At 31.3% G+C, this 19,198-nt stretch overlaps 3 protein-coding genes across 4 annotated transcripts; 2 read left to right on the top strand and 1 right to left on the bottom strand.

The window, feature by feature from the left end:
* Positions 1-214: 214 nt before the first annotated feature.
* Positions 215-7,541, top strand: LOC124541203 (protein O-mannosyl-transferase TMTC4-like). 2 transcript variants are annotated; one of them, XM_047119076.1, is made up of 11 exons: positions 215-619; positions 723-1,107; positions 1,365-1,613; positions 2,587-2,792; positions 3,337-3,514; positions 3,970-4,178; positions 4,865-4,972; positions 6,084-6,225; positions 6,301-6,415; positions 6,501-6,689; positions 7,163-7,541. In XM_047119076.1, the coding sequence occupies exons 1-11, from the start codon at positions 399-401 to the stop codon at positions 7,297-7,299; spliced, it is 2,139 nt and encodes a 712-aa protein (XP_046975032.1). In that variant the 5' UTR covers positions 215-398; the 3' UTR covers positions 7,300-7,541. The 2 variants fall into 2 exon arrangements, with proteins under 2 accessions (XP_046975032.1, XP_046975039.1); XM_047119083.1 differs by having other exon boundaries at positions 479-619; positions 763-1,107.
* A 1,279-nt stretch (positions 7,542-8,820) lies between these two features.
* On the top strand, positions 8,821-12,320 carry LOC124538655. Its single transcript, XM_047115792.1, has 5 exons — positions 8,821-9,057; positions 9,131-11,062; positions 11,257-11,426; positions 11,764-11,955; positions 12,043-12,320. The coding sequence occupies exons 1-5, from the start codon at positions 8,967-8,969 to the stop codon at positions 12,307-12,309; spliced, it is 2,652 nt and encodes an 883-aa protein (XP_046971748.1). The 5' UTR covers positions 8,821-8,966; the 3' UTR covers positions 12,310-12,320.
* LOC124538666 lies at positions 12,310-15,272 on the bottom strand. The gene is made up of 4 exons (XM_047115803.1): positions 15,004-15,272; positions 14,272-14,406; positions 13,369-13,722; positions 12,310-12,623 (listed from the first exon to the last, which is right to left on the bottom strand). Exons 1-4 carry the CDS (start codon positions 15,025-15,027, stop codon positions 12,459-12,461), a joined length of 678 nt encoding a protein of 225 aa, XP_046971759.1. The 5' UTR covers positions 15,028-15,272; the 3' UTR covers positions 12,310-12,458.
* Between the last annotated feature and the right edge of the window lie 3,926 nt (positions 15,273-19,198).

Here is a 19,198-nt window from a genome sequence, read left to right as displayed (position 1 = left end):
GAACTACGACAATACATTTCGATAGCTCAAATTTAAAAAAATTAACACGAAAATTCAGAATCTTTTTAGTGGTTTGACAGTAGAATTTCTGACATTGAGGATAAAAGTTTTGAATATGAGTCACAAGATGGCAGAGTAGACGAGAGACGCACACAGACGCCCGGTGCCTATATAGGATTTAAATGTGTAATGTCAATGTCAAGTTGCGACGAGTTGTCAAAAGTCAAAATAATAACTGTTTGTTATTTAATATTTACTGTTAATTGGTACTTTTAATAAATAACATATTAAATATCATAGTGGACGAATAAATATATTTTTTAACAAATAAAACATTCTTTTCCACTTTCATCTCTGCAAAAGAAAAAAAATAAACGTACTAAACTCAAATTTCAAAAATGATCGCAAAATTACTTTGTCTTGTTTTTGCATCGATCATACCATTCATGTTCAGTTTGAATGGAGAGTTCGTATTTGACGATTCTGAAGCTATTGTTAAAAACAAAGACGTTATCTCAGCATCATGGTTAGATCCATTCAAAAACGATTTCTGGGGTACAAGTATTAAAAGCAATTTAAGTCACAAGTCCTACCGGCCTTTAACAATTTTATCATATAGGTAAGTTTTAATTTAATAATTGGGACAGGACAAGTATATCGACGTGAAATTAATTATACAAATCCTTATATATTATCCTTATTAATTAATATTTTATTTTTAGGCTAAATTATTTACTTAATAAAGAGTTATCACCTTTACAGTTTAAAGCTACAAATCTCTTTTGTCATGTTGCATGTTGTGTACTTATATGGATGTCATATGACTGTATTTGGAAACGAGTCAAAATGAGATATATTGATAAAAATCATGCTGTAGATGTACCATTCATAGCAGCGATTCTATTTAGTGTGCTACCAGTACATGTGGAGGCTGTATGTGGTGCTGTTGGACGGGCAGATTTACTATCTGCCATAACATTCTTTGTGTCATTCCTCATTTATGATAAAGCTGTTAAAACAAAAAGTATGTTAAATATTTATTTATTTATCAGTATTATATTAGCAGGAGCTTCAATGCTCTTTAAGGAAAATGGAATTACTGTGCTGGTGAGTGAATGCAAATGAAATTGATGAAATATGCCTTGTATTCATATAATGAAGATTTTTAATAAAATATAATTTTGTGACCTACAGATAGTTCTCACTTTTGGTAATCTGAAAGATAAATAAATTCATTATATTTTTATTAATTTGGCAAATAGGTGAAATTTGTTTTACATTTTACCGGTACAAGTTCTTTTAGTATCAGGTTACAAAATTATAAAAGTCGAACTAAAACTACAATTTGAATTAAAACATTTTAGGGGATATCCTGCGTGTATGATTTACTGATTAACATAAAATTCAGATTAAAAGGAAGATTAAAAAGTCAAAATAAAATAAATGATAATATAAATGTACATGTGGATAATAAATGTGTCTATAGAATAGCATGCGTTATATTGTGTGCAATGATTTTATTATATGCAAGATGGATTGTGATGGGAGGTACTAAACCAGAATTTAAACCAACTGATAATCCCACAGCTTTCAGTGATGATCTCTTTACTAAGGCATGTATATTAATTTACCTTAAAAAAATATTTACTTTTTAACTAGCAACCTATATGACTAAATCGGAATGGATACAACATGTGAAACTTTATAAATAATTGAGAAGCTTAGAAACCTGGCAAGCACCCCCAAAATTTGATGTTCCATTCATAGTCATTAAAAAAACTGTTAGAAAACCTGCATGAGTTGCATGTAATTTGCTACATATTTTTCAACTTGCAATGGAATAGCTCTACTCTAAACTTTTTCCTTTGAAGATTGCTTCAGACCAGCATTGAGATGATTAACATTTAACCTCCTTTATATCAACACCTGCTATTGATATTAAAAATATTAATAAGAAATCTATTTTTTTAATGGAGTAATCTATGCATATTGATAAGCCAAATATCTATATTGTAATATCAAATATATTATATTGTATTTAATAGTCTTTAAGAATGAATATTTTGCATCGGCGAACACCAGGAAAAAATTGTTTAGTACATTACAAAACTTATTGGCAAAAGTAATTTACTGCTAAAAATACTCGGAATTTTAACTTTGTCACAAACTAGTAAGTTTTAGTGGCTTTTCCAAGAACAGCAATATTTACAAGTAGAGAAAGCGGAACGGTCTCGGAACGTATAAGCAATTTATTACTACGATTTTGGTTCAATGGAATCATACACAATAGTATCTACATTTCGTTATTTTTATAGGTTTTTTTTTTATTCCTATTTGAAATAACATACACCAAAATTGTGGTATATACAGCCTTATTGTACACTCTGCGATGCGATCGGTGATGTTAGTAAATACGATGTTAGCCGAGGCATGATATTAATTCCGAAGTCCTACACAAATGGTTATTCACCCGGTGACGCTGTAGAGGCCAATAGGGCCAACAGCAATACACATTTCGAAAAAAAAAAAAAAAACAAATGGTTATGAGGAATACCACATATTTATAATAATTTTATATTGTTTCAGGTAGCAACATATAATTATATTTATTTTCTTAATATTATTTTATTAATATGGCCGCAATGGCTGTGCTATGATTGGTCGATGGGATGTGTACCATTAATAAGGAATATATTGGATTATAGAATAATATTTGTATTATCTTTATACCTATATGGCTTTTTCTTTATCATTTCAATTGCCACGACAAGAAGCAATTGCCCATTTAAAAGGTATGTTTTTATTTACTTTGTTTAAAATATATTTAGGCACTATATTCAAATATATAATTAAAGATATATGCAGATTCGAAACGTTTCCTTAACTTATAAAACAATTTATCAGATAGTCCTGAAACAAAATAGGAAAATATTGTGGAAAACAATTGGGTCTAACTATTTTCTAACGTTTATATGTCAACGTAAGTCCTGATCGTATAAACGACGGCCGGGAAAAGAGGATGCGTTAACAACTTAACATTAATGCAGTATATTTCCTGAATCGTTGTGTGCTTTCCAAGGTTCGAGATTTAAACACAGACATCTTTGAAATTTCAAATTGCTACTCAAAGTTTATTGACCTAAATAAAATGTTAAACCTTTTTGCTGAGACGGTTTTTAAACCCAAGTTCCAGTGATCTGCAGCCTTGTAAATTGAACAAACAAATAAATTAAAACGTACACAGAGCCGATATACCTACTAAGAGCTAATTAGTGTGTTTTATCATTATTTTAGTTTACTTATGTGTGATAGAAACGGAAAGGTTTTTTCTTTCAGGATTAAATTATTAGCTGTATCATTGATGGTGATTCCATTTCTCCCGGCTGCTAATATTGTATATCCGGTAGGTTTTGTTATCGCCGAGAGAATACTATACATACCCTCATCGGGGTATTGTTTGCTCGTCTCTATTGGATTGTACAAAATGAAAAAAAAATACAATAACTATTTTAAGGTTTGTAGTGTTTTGATATATATTTTCATAATGTACTGGCCGCAGAGAAATTGACTCTCTGAGAAAATTGCGTGCGTCGTTATACCGACACTAACCGTAGTGTAGGTATTTTTATTATTATTTGTTAAGCCTTTATTTTTTAACCTACTCTTGGTGGTTATTTTTTCGAGTTAGAAACATGAAACTTTATTATTGACTTACCTACTGATAAAAACATGATTGGATACGTACTTAAACGTCTGCATATTCTACCTCTAAGGGAGGAATACACAATATGGTATTCTAAGAGGTCTTAAATTACCGAAATGTTTTAAGTTAATCTGTTTATATAGTCAATTGCAATGCAATTGACTATATAAACAGATTAAATGATATATAAACAGAAAATCCATGCAAAGCCCCGAGCTACAACTAGTTTGTGTATATAATTTATATTGTTATGTGCACTCTTTCAGATATTTGAAATATGTTTCACTTTTATAATATGTATATTAGCATTAAAATGCTGGCAAAGATCATATGACTGGCAAAATGAGTACCAACTTTATACAAACGCTTTAAATGTTTGCCCGTTAAATGCCAAAGTACACTACAATGTTGCAAAAGTCGCCGATGCTAAATATCATCCAGACTGGGCGTTAGCAGAATATAAAGAAGCTATAAGGTATAATAAACATTTTTTTTTTAATATATTCGTTGCTATTTATTGATTTGTATTGAGTTATTTTTTTTTTTTTTTTAATAAAGATAAGATAAGATGTTATGTCCCTTGTGCCTGTAGTTACACTGGCTCACTCACCCTTCAGAGCGGAACACAACAATACTGAGTACTGTTGTTTGGCGGTAGAATAACTGATGAGTGGGTGGTACCTACCCAGACGGGCTTGCACAAAGCCCTACCACCAAGTAAAGAGTTATTTGAGTTCCAGAGATTGGAACACAAGAAGAACCTCCTTATGCTTAATTTGTAGCTTTATTCAATTTAAACATAGCATTCACCTTATTACTTGTATGGTCTTTACAAAAATGCTGGTCATTTGGAGACTGTTGTCATGATTATGACATATGATGAGGAGGAATAAAGACCATGTTCTAAGGAAAGCCTTGAGCATGGTTCTGGATGATAATGATGAATATAGAGGTAAAGGACAATCAAAGAAACGATGGATGGATTGTGTGAAAGAAGATATGGTAAGAAATAATGTTATGCGCTGCGCTGACACCAAATAAAATTGGGATAAGGGCGGGAGGATGATGATTTGGAGACAGCTGTCTTTTTAAAGATTTTTGAATATTAAATTTACAAATTAAGCAATTAGAATGTTACTATACCTACTCTTCTTTTTTCAGATTGTATCCGGAATACTATCAAGCCATGAACAATTTAGCAAATCTATTGAAGAATCAAAAGAAATACGAGGAAGCGGAACGTTATTTAAGAATATCTCTGCATTATAAGTGAGTAACAATGTTGCAGGTTGTGTAATAGTATAAATGCCAAAATGAGTTTCTTTGTTTGTGGCGTTATTTAACTGATCATCAAGAAATTCAGCGTACCCCTTGACAAGTGCTACATTAATATACTTGGTGGTAGGGCTTTGTGCAAGCCTGTCTGGATAGGTACCACCCGCTCATCAGTTATTCTACCGCCAAATAAAAGTATTCAGTATTGTTGTATTCCGGTTTGAAGGGTGAGTGAGCCAGTGTAATTACAGGCACAAGGGACATAATAACAATTCGAAGTAATTCTTAGTTTGGTGGCTTAGATTTACCGGCAGGGCATAGAGCATTTCGCCAATGTCACATAGGATGGAAAAGACACGAAAGAGATTGTTTGGTACGGTTGAGGGAACAAACTCGATTAAATTTTGAACACTAGGATAGTAGTAACAATTTCCTTGTTAACCCATATCCTAGAATAACAGAAACATAAAGGGTTAATAATAAGGTATAGTACAACACAACTTAGATGTAGCATCGGCAAAATTCGATTCGATCACATCCGAATTGAGTACGCTATCCCAAATTATCAATATTTATTTCTCAGGCGAATATGATCTTTGCACAAACGTAATAACTTGTAATATCATATGACCTAATATATTCGTCAATTTGACGCGTCGATTTACATGCACTTGCTTTCTCTGACTCGTGAATCTATAGCGACGAATAGCGTTGAATGGCGCGATAGGGAGCTATTTCTATTGGTTGTGTAAATCGGCAGTAATCGATTTTATTTTCATTCTATTGCATTTTCCGATGCTAAATCTAATTTATGTCGTGTTATACATTAAAATAATTGTTAGTACTTTATAATAATAAGAGCAAACAGTTACTACTATGAATAGACATTAGATTCTCATGTCACCCAAATGTCATCAATCTTAGGAAAAAAAACCTTATTATGGCCCTGTGCCCTTCAAACACAACCATACCTACTAAGTATTGCCGATTGGCCATAGAACGTATCGTGAGCGGGTACTTACTGAAACGTACTCATAGCCAAGTATATATAAATGTATAGACCACCACCAAGTAAATATTTATTTTAATAATAATATATTTTTAGAAATGACTTCCCAGCGGCTTGGATGAATCTAGGAATTATATTAGCCCATACAGGTCGATACAATGAATCTCAAATCGCCTACAAAAATGCATTACGTTATAGAAAACGCTATCCAGATTGTTTTTACAATTTGGGAAATTTGGTAATTATGTTTGAATTTTTATCTAGGACTAATTTCACTTGGTTTACTCAAAATGAATGTATCGTTCTGTTTTAGTATTTAGAATTAAATAAAACAAACGATGCTTTAGAAAACTGGTTTCACGCTATCAACTTAAATCCTAAACATGTATCCGCTTGGACGAATCTACTGGCTTTGTTGGATAACACAGGTATCACCCACAATAGTATAACAAATTGAATGGTTAATTTTCATCTAGAAATAAATGACCTAAGTCTTTGAATGTATGTTTACAGGACAGTTGGAGAAAGCTTTGCAAATAATACCTAAAGCGCTTGAAGAATTACCAGAAACGCCGCTAATACACTTCGCTATTGCTAATATTTATGGAAAAATAGATGAATATGACAAGGCCGAAAAGTATTTTATTAAAGCCATCGATTTGTTTCAGAATCGTGTTCAAGCAATTCATTACGCTAATCTTGGTAAATGTCATTTGTTTCATCTATAGAGAAACGCCATAATATATGAGTTGTAACTTTCTTTAAAAAAAAAATTTTTTATGATTGTTGTAATTTCAGTAGTTTGGGATGGCCAAAATAATATTATCGTTTTACAATGTTGCTCCAATCTCTCTATCTTTTGTTAGAATGGCCGCTATCGTCCAATTGTTTTGTAATGACAGTTCAGTCATATTTAAAATAAGAAATAGTGTTACATGCCAGTATTAAATACTATGCCATTTAAAATAATATTAATTAGTTTTACAAATTATTAATCAATTAATTACAATAATAATTGTATATAATAAAGTAAATTCAATGCTATATTCATAATATGCAATAATAATATGATATAATTTATGATATAGAATCCAATGTCATAACACCGTATTGAAGGCTAAGGTTACTCTTGTAATATTATATAGTAAATCGTAATATTATTTCATTTGTTACAGGAGTATTGTATCATCGTTGGAAAAAATATGACTTGGCATCGCAAATGTACAAAATGGCTTTAAAAATAGACTCGAAATTTCCTAGCGCACTTAAGAATCTTCATAACTTGGAAAGACTTAAAAATAAAACGAACTAATACATTCCTTAGACATTATTTTTTTTTACTATTGATATCCCGTTATGCCTACCTCTATATACTGGTGTTATACTAATACCTACACCTTTATTTTATAGCAATTATATATTGATTATTGTTCGCTATTTCTGTATAAAATCGTTTGATAGTATTGTTGCTATTTAGACTTACGTGTTAAAAGCGCAATCGTACGTATCAGGATCGATTCTTCTTTTACCTATGTAAGGTAGCCCACCTATGTATGTAAAAAGAAGAATTGATCCTGAACCTTTGTGCTATTGCCACTCCTGACATAAGCGCTAAGTTCTAATTAGGAATAAAAATGATAGGCTCCATGAATACCGAAGAAAAACATAAAACAATAATTAATTTGTTACATTTGTATATAATTTGTTTCTATTTAATCTATTCAAGGACAAATTTAACTTACAAGTAAAAGTGCGATCCGTTAACTAATGCGATAGGTACGCCTGTTCTCAAAAACTTATATTCAAATTACATTACTGTTTCGTTACGTAACAATAACGACAGCCTGTAAATACCCACTGCTGGGCTAAAGGCCTCCTCCCCTTTGAGGAGAGGGTTTGGAACATATTCCACCACGTTGTTCCAATGCGGGTTGGTGGAATACACATGTGACAGAATTTCTATGAAATTTGTCAGATGCAGGTTTCCTCACGATGTTTTCCTTCACCGCTGAGCACGAGATGAATTATAAAGACAAATTAAGCACATGAATCAACGGTGCTTGCCTGGGTTTGAACCTGCAATCATCGGTTGAGATGCATGCGTTCTAACCACTGGGCCATCTCGACTCTTCAAAAACTTCTTCGTTACGTAACGCGTTACGATGCCAGTTTGTCTGGCTTCCCTTTCTATTACGCATACGGCAAAGATTAGTTAAAGTTTTCACCTCTTTAGGGTCCAATGCAGCTGATATGAATACCATTTTTGTATTGCAGAAGAGAACTTTTCGTGCAATCTATAACCTGGACACGAAAGATCCGTTGAGATGTCAATTTTAAGAAATTAAAATAATGACTGTCACTTCTTAATTTATTTTTGATAATTTTATGTATGTACGAAAAAATATAAATGATTTTTCCAGAAATTGTGAAGTACCCATACATAGGGCCAGTAACTCTTTTTTTTGTTTTGTTAATACAACAGGATCCCAGAAAATGTTCAAAAATATTCAATTCTAAAATTTAATAGAATCATTAAAGAACGTTTGCGTGCTAAAGGATATTACACCACAAGTTACTTATTGGTTGATTGCACACCTTGGGAATGAGATGATCACTTGAGGCTGTTCCAAATAACGAAAATAATATGTTTATTATTGTACATAAAAACATGAAGTCTATATTTGTGAAAATGAAATTTAAAAAAATAACATCCCGCTCAGTTTATTTTGCTAGTTCTTCTCAAATCCGAGGTGTAATTTCCGAACCGGTGCTAGATTTTTGACTATCATTACCTAAGAAATTGTTTATTAAATAAAGATTTTTGACTTTGAAAACAGTTAATATGTCTGCAGTCTGCTGTCATCTGTCATTTGTCAAGTTAATAATCAATCAATCGTACAGTTTTAAAGTACAATTTCAAAATAATACTTTGAAATACCGGCTTCTCTTTTTATATGCATTATTTCATTATTTATTACAATGGAATTTACTCCAAGTTTATCAGCATTTCAGGGAGTAATCATATCTGCCGACAGTGTGCATTCTTTTTCTAAATTGACTTCGAGAGGAGGTAATGAAAATATTATAATACACTCAAAAAAATACATTAAAAAATATTTATGTATATTACCATTTCATTTTAGGTAACGAAGAAAAAATTCAATATGTTATAGACAGTATACGAAATTTTTTACAAAAAGAAAAATATATGGTTGAAAATGAAATCTTAGAAGAATCAGTGCAAATTATGCGCAAATTTACTTTTTATGTCGTTATAAATGCAGATCTAACAATTTTGGAAGAAATGGTAGACTTAGATGGGATAGATTTCGTTATCTGGACGATACCAACAATACCTAAATGTCTCATGTGTGAAATCTTGTGGAGACTACACATGGATACATTCGTTTACGAAATATTAGTGTTCAGTTGTCCGCAACTAGCCTTGGAAGTGGCAGACGCTCTGATAGAAAACTTCAAATACTTCAATCCAACAGATTGCTTGTCTAAACTGAAACTTTTAACTGCTGCATCCTATAGACTCATCTGCAGGTTAGTTTTCTTTAATTTGGAACATGATGAATTGACGCATGGCCTAAACAATTTGCAAAATTGTCTGAAATATTTTTTGGAGCCACCCAATAAATCTAAATTAGATAGCCTAAGTAAGGATGAAAAGTATAAGTTTATTGGAAACCGTTTATATTTGATGCTGTGTCTACTAAAAGATTGTTTTAACAACTTCGTAACAGTACAAAAATTGAAACCATCTGACTTTCAACAAATATATGAATTAACTTACAAGGAGGGTGCAATCATTGAAAACCAAACGTCAATACTTATATCTGATTGTAGTAATAATTCTCTATTAGAATGTATAAATAACGCTCACATAGCTTTATTGGATGTATGCAAAATTTTAGTAATGGATGTCAGTGTTGAAATATTTTGTGCTTGGAGTGAATTTGAAGACAATGGGAAAAGCATGCAACAAACTATTGGTGAATTATGTTACAAAGTTCACAAAACTCTGTGTAAAATTGCTAGTGTTTCAGAACACCCAATTGTCACAATGCTGCAACAAATATCATGTAAACCATTAGACTTAGTCGAACTGGTAAAAAGAACTGATGCAGAAGATATTGTAGAAAACATTAATAAGATGGATAGTGAAAGTGCACAATGGGTCAAAGCATTGCTACATGTTGACAAGTTGTGTGAGAATAAAGTCCTCATGGAGCAAATCGCTAATCATTTGGCACTTTTAAATGAAGATGAATGTTTGAAATTGTTTAAAATTTTACACAGTCATCTAAACAATAATAAATATGATACTGAAAATCTAGAATATGAAAGATCATTAGCAGTTAGGACTTTTCAGCGATGTAGCAGTGGCTCAAAACATGAAATTGTAGATGAGCAATTTAATAATTATTTATTTAATGACAACTTTCAAACTCTCGAGTTTAACAATATGATGACAGAATTTTTCAATAAACTTATCATATCACCAGACATGGACGTGTCTGATGTGTTGTCTGTATTTCTTCAAAATCCCAGAAAAGTTTATACCAAAATTTTTACTTTGGCAAGTGAAAATATGCAACAAACTGATATTATGCTTAAACTTATGAAAACACTAGAAAAATATGCAAAACACTACTACAATGAGGAAACAGAACCTTGCATTATTCTAATAGCTAAAGAAATTATTACTAACAATTTAGACACTGATGAAAAACAAAACAATTTTATAAAGTTTTTAAGTTGCGTTAAAACATCAAATGCTATTCCTGGTCCAAAATTATTTTTATTAGTAATTATGCCGAACTTGCACAGTGCTCTTCTTAATAAAAATATCAATAGTGTTTACATTCACTGTAAGCTTTTACAAGAAGCCTATCCCCTCAATGAGTTAATAGAATACAGAGCTCCAACACTAGCCATGCTAGCTCAAGTGCTTGACACTGTGAGATGGAAGATCAATACTTTCATGGCACTTTCTCCCTCTACTTTGGAACTTGTTATAAAGTTGCAAACGTCACTTTTAAATACATATGAGTCCCTTATTCCTGGTAAGAATTACATTTATATTCAATGACAAATATATAAGAGCTGGTGTTTATTTATCAAATGATGAAAAAATTTCACAAATTTGTTAGAGGTCTGCTATTAATTAATTCCATTAAATATTTTTTTTAGATTTTTAACTAATTAAAATTTTAAGTTCCTACAATGATAAAGCAACTATTTATTATTTTAATTACAGAGAAGGAAAGCACATGGTTAAAAAGTAAATTAAGAAATATCAACCCGTTGAATATGTATTATTTTAGACGTCTTTGGAATCCACCTGGCAACACATTTGTGGAAGTCATAAGTGGAATACATATACACAAAGACATGGACATAGAACATTTAACACTATGGCTCTCTCAGGTAATAAGAATAAACTACTGCTTGATAGAAATCATTATTAATTTATATCACATTTATAAAGTAACCCTTCTGAGCTCTTTTTTAAAGGTGAGAATGCCTTACCTAAATTCTGGAACAATAGTACAGACTTTCAGTTTGCTGATGTATTTACACCATAAAAATCATATTGTTATATAATTTAATTAATAATTGAAAAATTAATACAAATAACGATTGGTAATTTATATGTGGAATGTTCTCAAACCCTTTTTTAATTTATTTTATGCCATAGAGTTGTGTATAAAATATGCAATATGTTTGAATGCTATATATATTCTTTTTAATTTTTCTATTTAAGGTGATATGTTCAACTATTTTACCAGAATGGTATCAAATATGGGACAGTTTAACGGTTTTCGGTAGTGGAAAAATTTTGGATGTATTCCATGATGCTTTACTTTTAATATCTGTAGCAGAAAAAACAAATCATACTGAAACTAGCAAGGGATGTCTACTATATTGCATCAAAAACTTTGTTGCCACAACAAGGGTGAGTTATGACAATGTCAATAGTTTAATATTAAATTATATATTGTATTTGAAAATAGTGTGTTATGAATATTTTATTCATTTTCAGTATAAATTCTTTAAGATACCGATAAGTGATAATCAAATAGCAACTGTTTTTAATAAATTTGCACTTATTGAAAATTTTATAGAAGAAAGTGACATAGAAGAATTGACAGTAATATTTTTACCATTATTTGCTTTCATAGCAGCAACAAAGGTAGAAGTTCCAATTGACATACCACAAATGTTATCAAACAAACTAAAACATAAAGTATTTGTTGATATGATTAACAATCTATTTACTAAAGAAAGCAAATCAGAAATTAAAACCTAATTCTTGTCAAGTATTTTGATTTCATTACAATAGAAAATACAATGCATTTTATAAACAGGGTGCTTAAGACATTATGTTAAAATAAGATCATTATAAGAATCTAAGATAATAAGATAATCAATATAAGATTAAAATATTTATTAACAATCTTAGTCTCTCTTATACATACTAGTACTTGCTTGAGAATACACCTTACTTTTAAAAACCTTGGAGTTACAATAGCTTCCTAGCCTCTTGCACTTTTCACAAAGTTCTTTTGGATGCTCTCTTATTTTTTCTGGATCTTCAGAAATATCAGAAGGCTGTAATTTTCTCTGCAAATTAAAAGGTATTTTTTAAAGAGCTGTTTAAGTTCTGGAATGAAATTAAAATGTATAATGTACACCGTAAGATTACAAAATTCGTTAGAATACAATCTGACAAGACAGATTGTAATCTGTCGAAATATGATTCCAATTTAACTTATTATTTTTCGCTATATTGTAATCTATCGAAGTTAAATTGTAAGATTACAACCCGCATTGGAACAGCGTGGTGGAATATGTTCCAAACCTTTTCCTCTAAAGGAGAGGAGGCCTTTAGCCCAGCAGTAGGAATTTACAGGCTGTTGTTGTTGTTTGTTGTTGTTGTGATTTAATTTTAACGATATTTGCAATTCTACAGTAACGTTCAACCTTTCAGCGCGCGACATGCATCCGTTCTACACCAATTCACAATTTGACCGTTTCCCATCGATAGGTTACAATATAGTGAAAAATAATACCTACGTTTAATTGCTATCATGTTCACAATATTTCAACAGATTACAATCAATCTTGTCAGATTGTAATTTAACGAATGTTGTAATCTTACGGTGACATATAAAATGACATATCTAGATATATATATATATAGATGCAAAAATTATGAATTGACTCTTGTGTAGAAAAATATTTTGTCGTAGGTGGGTAAAAAAAATGAAAAATTTATTTTTGAATTTTGGGACTGCATGTGATATATAGAATAAAATAGTTAATTGAATTAATTGGATCTAGATTTTTGTAAAGAGTAGGTACTTACGTGGCTGTGTGCATAAACTGAGTTTTTGCACTTTTTACAGATCTGGTATTTGTCAGGCCAGCAAAGTCGACTGTTCCAAGCTCGACCACATTTTTTGCATTTATATTCACCAAATTTAGGTTGTTCGATATTTGTTTCATTTACAACACTTAATTTCGAGTCTACTTTGCTATTGTTGGAAGCTAGAGGTTTATATCCCCTTTCAATGCTATTTACAATAACTGGCCCGCATTTTCGTCTTCCAACACTATCTGTACTTGTACTATTTGTAGGTTTGACTTTTGATAATACTGCAATATGTTGCTTTACTTGGCGAGTTTGTAGTTGGTTTGGCTGATTAAAACTGCTGGTTGGCTGAAAGAAAAAAAATATATCTTCTTTATATGTATATTTGTACTGCAGAAAAGGGCTATTTGTGTTCCCTACTACCAGTACTACCTGGGCCCAAAAGATTCATTAACATGTAAAATGTAAATTAAAAAAAAATAATAAAGGTCGCTTCTCAATTTGTTTTTAAAATTGTTATGTTTGTACGAAAAACATAAACGATTTTTCCCAAAAATCGTGACGTACATTTCATTAATAATAGGAACAAGAATAAACTTGTTGCTCCAAGTACCCGATTACACAGGGATAGTAACTCTTTTTTGGGGTAATGTATACGTTTTACAACAGTAACCCAGAAAAAATTTAAAAATATTCATTTATAAAATTCAAAATAATCGTTAAAAAATGGGTGTGTGCACTGCACTACAACACTAATGCCTTTCTAGTTGATTGAACACCTTGGGAATGAGATGATCGCCTCCAAGCTGTTTCAAATAACAAAACTGTCTTTGTTATTGTCTATGTATCACGAAATATATATGTATAATATTATAATATGAAATAAGTTGGACTTACGTAGTTTGGTGTTATGGGTGTTACATATCGTTGCGTTGTTAAATTATATACCATAGTTGGTCTAATGGATATGGGACGTATTTCTTCATTGTATCTTGACACCAATCTATTGTTGCGTGGAACTTCCTCTGTATCCTTAAATATATAATTCCATCTGTTATATATGATAATACTAGCAACTCGCTACGACTTCGCACGGGTGCAATAATGGTACTAAATGTAAGTAATACATAATGTCTTACAACGTACCTAGCTTTTTGTCATTAGACATTACAAACCACTATGACTCCGCGTTTTAAATATGTAATATCTTCGAAAATACCAATTAAAATTACATAGGTAATGTGAATGACCATATCTATTTATGGTAAATGCACAATGCATTTAAGGTACTTAATTGAATAATCTTTTTCCCGCTTAATACTGAATTGCTTTAATTTGTTTCGTTTATTTACGACATCCCATTTAAAACTTCTAAAAGTTTCTTTACTATGTTGTCCATGGATTCTACAGAAATACCTTCCACTCGGACCACTCTATGTTGTAAAACAGCATCAAAATGTGTAATATAAAAATCTAAGTATACCTAGATACAGACAGCGGTAAGCGACTTTGTTTTATAGTACCTATGTAATGATGGTTTGTAATAGTGGTTATCATTCTAAACCATAAAAAATAATACAAATAAATAATTAAAAAAAAGTCCTTAAAATATACAGTAAAAATACTTACATCTTTAGACCAAAAACACCCCATATTTTAACACAAAACAATAAACAATGACACCAAACAATGTACTTGTTACAAATGACGAAAAAGTTACTAGTAAGTGCGACTTATATATTATTATGAACGAGTATCATCATTATACTAATGGGTAGGTACGTATATATGTTTTATCCATAGTTTGATGTACAATATTTAACTAATTAGCATCACAGTACAAGTCAACAACAGAACAAATCCGGGGATTATAGTTTATAGACTGCCAGCCGCTGGGGACTTACAATTACAAGAATATATGTTGTGTCGCCAATTAAAAAAATTAACAATTACAACATTTAAAAGTTCTGTGTATTTTAAAAATCTTTACAATTGAAAGAAAAGCTAAACAGGCTGTTAATTATAAATAATAACATTTATCTAACTGTATGAAATAATTATAAACTGCAAGGAAAACATCAAAGAAAGATCGCCTCGACCCCTTCACTCAACTCAAAGCCGCTGATTCGTTGTATTGTTTAACAACATTTGACATCTATAAAAAGAGTTTAATGATTATCTCACCTTAATATATGTTTTAACTAGTTTTCACCTGCGACGCCGCACATTGGACCGAAATCAAAAAGTATGGACTTAGGGATATGTTTTTACATTTTTGATATCTACAAACGAATACAATACTTTTATGTAAGTAATAAAACTTTTTTCATAAACCCATTATTTTGAAAGTTGTGTTTTTTTCTATTAGTAACAATTTATAATATTAATACTACTACTGCTCAAATTATATTATGTTTCAAAACCGTTTTTTTTATCAGAAGATACGGAGTCTGCGTTATGATATTCCATACAACTCCTGTGACGTCATTTGTTTGGGTCAAAACCGGATTTCTTAACAGAATCAGATTCATTAGTGACGTGAACTAATCAGAAGCCATAACATAAATTATCTACCCCTTATTTATTATTTTAGGTTTAGCCTTGTTTTTGTCTCTTAAATTAACAAAGTGGCAAATTAAGATTCTGCAAAAAAATACCCAAGAAGTAACTAGTTAGCTTAGTCAATCACAATTGAGGAGAAATGCAGAGAAATGACCCTGATTAGTAAATGGAGTTTTGACGGAGTTTTTCCAATCAAGCTAACTCTAAGGAATGCCCATCGCTAGTATAGAAGAAGGTGTTTAATATTACTCTAGTCTTCTATTGGTAGTTTGCTACCAATTAAACTAGTTTCTGGTAATCAACTTGATTGGGATAACGATTCTCCTTATTATGCATATTGTTGCCAACCCAATATTTTTCAAATTTCTAATGAAAATTTTAGCATTTTAAATGATAACACAATTCAAGGCAAAGATTTATAATATGACAGTGACTGTGATTGGAGAAATGATAAACTCACATATTACAAATCACGACAGATGGTAAAGCTGTTCTTTTATAAACATCATCCCAAAAATGTGCCATATGTATGTATTGACAAAAAATGATGAAGTCGACTTATGTAAATATGGTCTATCATCGTTACATATTTGGATAAGATTCATGGAATATCTGTAAGTGGTGACAATAAAGCTATTATGCAGAACAGAAAAAAAGATATTTAGACGCGTTTAAATCCCAAAATTAATTGATGTTGTGAAACAGGATCACGGAAGGGCTAATGATGGTAATACCGTTATAAGACTTTTTGAGGACTCTGAAATTACAGCTGCGATTAGAGACAATCTCTTCAGGTCACCTTATAGAAACAATTAAGTTTAGAGATTATGCCGAAGCCACCATAAAATTGTACGTTAATTTATACGAATGGTATTTTATTACAGGCCTCCAAGTGTTCATAAAATTCTTGCTTATGGAGCAGCTATCATTGAACATTTTGATTTAGTGCCGATTGGAAAATTATCTGAAAAACTTCTGAAGCTCGAAATAAAGACTCCAAAAGATATCGCTCACATCATTCGAGAAAATTCTGTAGAAAGGAAGCATTTGCTAATCAGCTCTAACCCTATATGATCCCATATCTACTGCCTACGACAAAATCTTTTCTAAAAACACAAAGCCCTCTCAGAAAAGGCAAAAACTTTATTGATGATGACGGAGACATTTATCGGCGATAATGATCTAGACAGCTTTAAGTTCGTAAATGTAGTTTTGTCATTCCGCAATCTGAATCTGACTCGTCTGAATATTATTTTTATTTTGTCAAAGGGCAAGAATATTTGTTGTATTTGATAAGGCTAGATCTTTATCTCTGGTGATGAAATAGAGAATAAAAAATATATAAAGTAACCTTTGAGTTGGACTACGAATCTATAAGCGATATCGGGAACCTTTATACGGAAACTTTAGCTCTTTTTAGGCCATTTCAAATGTCGCACAGTTATTTATTGGTCAAGGATGAGTTTTCCATAGAAAAAATGTTAAATATCATCTTTGAAAAAAATATTTTTCATAATTTGACTAACTTCCATCGTACCAATTTTTTTCTGTTCATACAATGAATGATCCTTATAACATAGGGTATCTAATTCTTACAACTCGCACTTAACCAAAAAAATTAATACGTCAAAATTTTTAAAATAAATAAAGAACTATAGTTATTTAAGAAAGTCTTCAGATATCTCAGTTGGAAACCGCTTTTCACCCATTGGCCAATTTAAAAGAAACACCTGTATATCCTTGATATCGCAGTACCGGATTAGATGCAAAAAATAGGGGAATAAATCGTACAATTTAACTATTAAAACCGTAATAGGAGGGTATGGAAATTTTCGAGATTTTCATAAATTTATCTTTTTCTCTATACAAAAAAATCTTTGAATATTCATAGCATTAAAAAGAAATAGGTAAATCGTAGAAGTCAAAAAACAATATAATGTTGTATTTGACAGTAGAAGCCATTTCTATAATTTTTTTTTATCATGCCTAAGTATTCTACGGTTAAATACCGGTCCACTGTGCGCCGTTCGTGTTCTTGTCATGTGTCATACAAAAAAAAACCCTATGTCCATCCTTGGAGTTCAAGTTTGCTTCATAACAAATTTCATCAAATTTCAGCTGAGCGGTTTGGTCTTGACAGAGCGACAGACAGACAAATAGAGTTGCTTTCACAGTTATAATATGAATATAGATAATAAATAACACATACGAAGATTATAGATACAAAATATTTATTTTATTAACAAGCTATAATCTATCTGGAGACTTTTGGTTGACACCTTTAGCATATAGGTACGTACGATATAGCGAATACGTTAAAATGATCCCGCACTCCTACAGTCTCATCGATACATGCCAAGGACAACCATCGTGGGTTCCAACGTAACCCGGTTTTACACTCCTTATTTTACTTAACTTTTTTTTATGTTTGTCATAAAATCCATTAAATATTAACCGTTATTAAATATGGACTAGTTAGTAGGCGTAATCGATTTTTTTTTTGTTTTCATGGTAGAATTATGATTTATTTTCCCATTTTTTTCCAAAGAGGTTCTCCGTAATACATTTGAGTCGAAATTAAATGATACAAAAAAATATAGTCTATTTTCTCAATGTATCAAATCAGTTGTTAAGTTACAATGATCATATATTTTTGCAAATGTGACGATTCTGATGAAAAATCTCACTTCAGTGATGACGTGTTTCCAAATATTTACCAAGTATATGGTATGGTTGGGACTATTTTGGCTGTTACAGTATGTTGGATTCTTTATACGCAGGTACATTGCATTTATTAGTTATTTAACATCATTAATGTACAGACACATGTCTATGTGTACCCTTCACTCGCTAGAAAACAGCATTGATGTAAGGCAAGTCCGTCTTAATGTAATATGACGGCGCTCGTCTCACCGGCGACGGTTACGTCTTAGACCATCGAGGCGTTCCAAGAAAACATTGTGAGTTTGCCAGAACACTGTTTCCACCCAAGCGCTTGTTATGTTTCAGACGGAGGTTGTGTAAGGAGTGTGTGCAAGCTAAATTGTGAATTTAGATGTAATTTTGCTTGTAAATACATTCACTCATCCTTCTCATGAAGAAGCGATACATAATATTGTGGCTTGTACCCACGGATAGGCCTGCAAAGTCCTACGACCGAAATTTTATTGTTTTTATATTTGAATCTGATAATCACGTTATTTTCATACTTCATTTTAGATAATAAGAAGAAAACGATTATATGGCAATAGCTGCCATCATC

Source organism: Vanessa cardui, chromosome 2, assembly GCF_905220365.1.
Source record: "Vanessa cardui chromosome 2, ilVanCard2.1, whole genome shotgun sequence".
NCBI classification, from domain to species: Eukaryota; Metazoa; Arthropoda; class Insecta; order Lepidoptera; family Nymphalidae; genus Vanessa; species Vanessa cardui.
This window is presented reverse-complemented; position numbering and strand designations above follow the sequence as displayed.

What these genes read in the sequence shown, in the direction of transcription:
- LOC124538655 (XM_047115792.1), top strand. Translation starts at nt 8,967, where the DNA reads ATGGAATTTACTCCAAGTTTATCAGCATTTCAGGGAGTAATCATATCT. An exon ending in TAAATTGACTTCGAGAGGAG is followed by an intron (nt 9,058 to 9,130) that starts GTAATGAAAATA and finishes ATTTCATTTTAG; the next exon opens with GTAACGAAGAAAAAATTCAA. An exon ending in TAACACTATGGCTCTCTCAG is followed by an intron (nt 11,427 to 11,763) that starts GTAATAAGAATA and finishes TTTCTATTTAAG; the next exon opens with GTGATATGTTCAACTATTTT.
- LOC124541203 (XM_047119076.1), top strand. Translation starts at nt 399, where the DNA reads ATGATCGCAAAATTACTTTGTCTTGTTTTTGCATCGATCATACCATTC. An exon ending in AGCAATTGCCCATTTAAAAG is followed by an intron (nt 2,793 to 3,336) that starts GTATGTTTTTAT and finishes TTTTTCTTTCAG; the next exon opens with GATTAAATTATTAGCTGTAT. An exon ending in GGCTTTGTTGGATAACACAG is followed by an intron (nt 6,416 to 6,500) that starts GTATCACCCACA and finishes GTATGTTTACAG; the next exon opens with GACAGTTGGAGAAAGCTTTG.
- LOC124538666 (XM_047115803.1), bottom strand. Translation starts at nt 15,027, where the DNA reads ATGGGGTGTTTTTGGTCTAAAGAT. An exon ending in GGTGTTTTTGGTCTAAAGAT is followed by an intron (nt 14,407 to 15,003) that starts GTAAGTATTTTT and finishes TATATATTTAAG; the next exon opens with GATACAGAGGAAGTTCCACG. An exon ending in CACCCATAACACCAAACTAC is followed by an intron (nt 13,723 to 14,271) that starts GTAAGTCCAACT and finishes TTTTTCTTTCAG; the next exon opens with CCAACCAGCAGTTTTAATCA.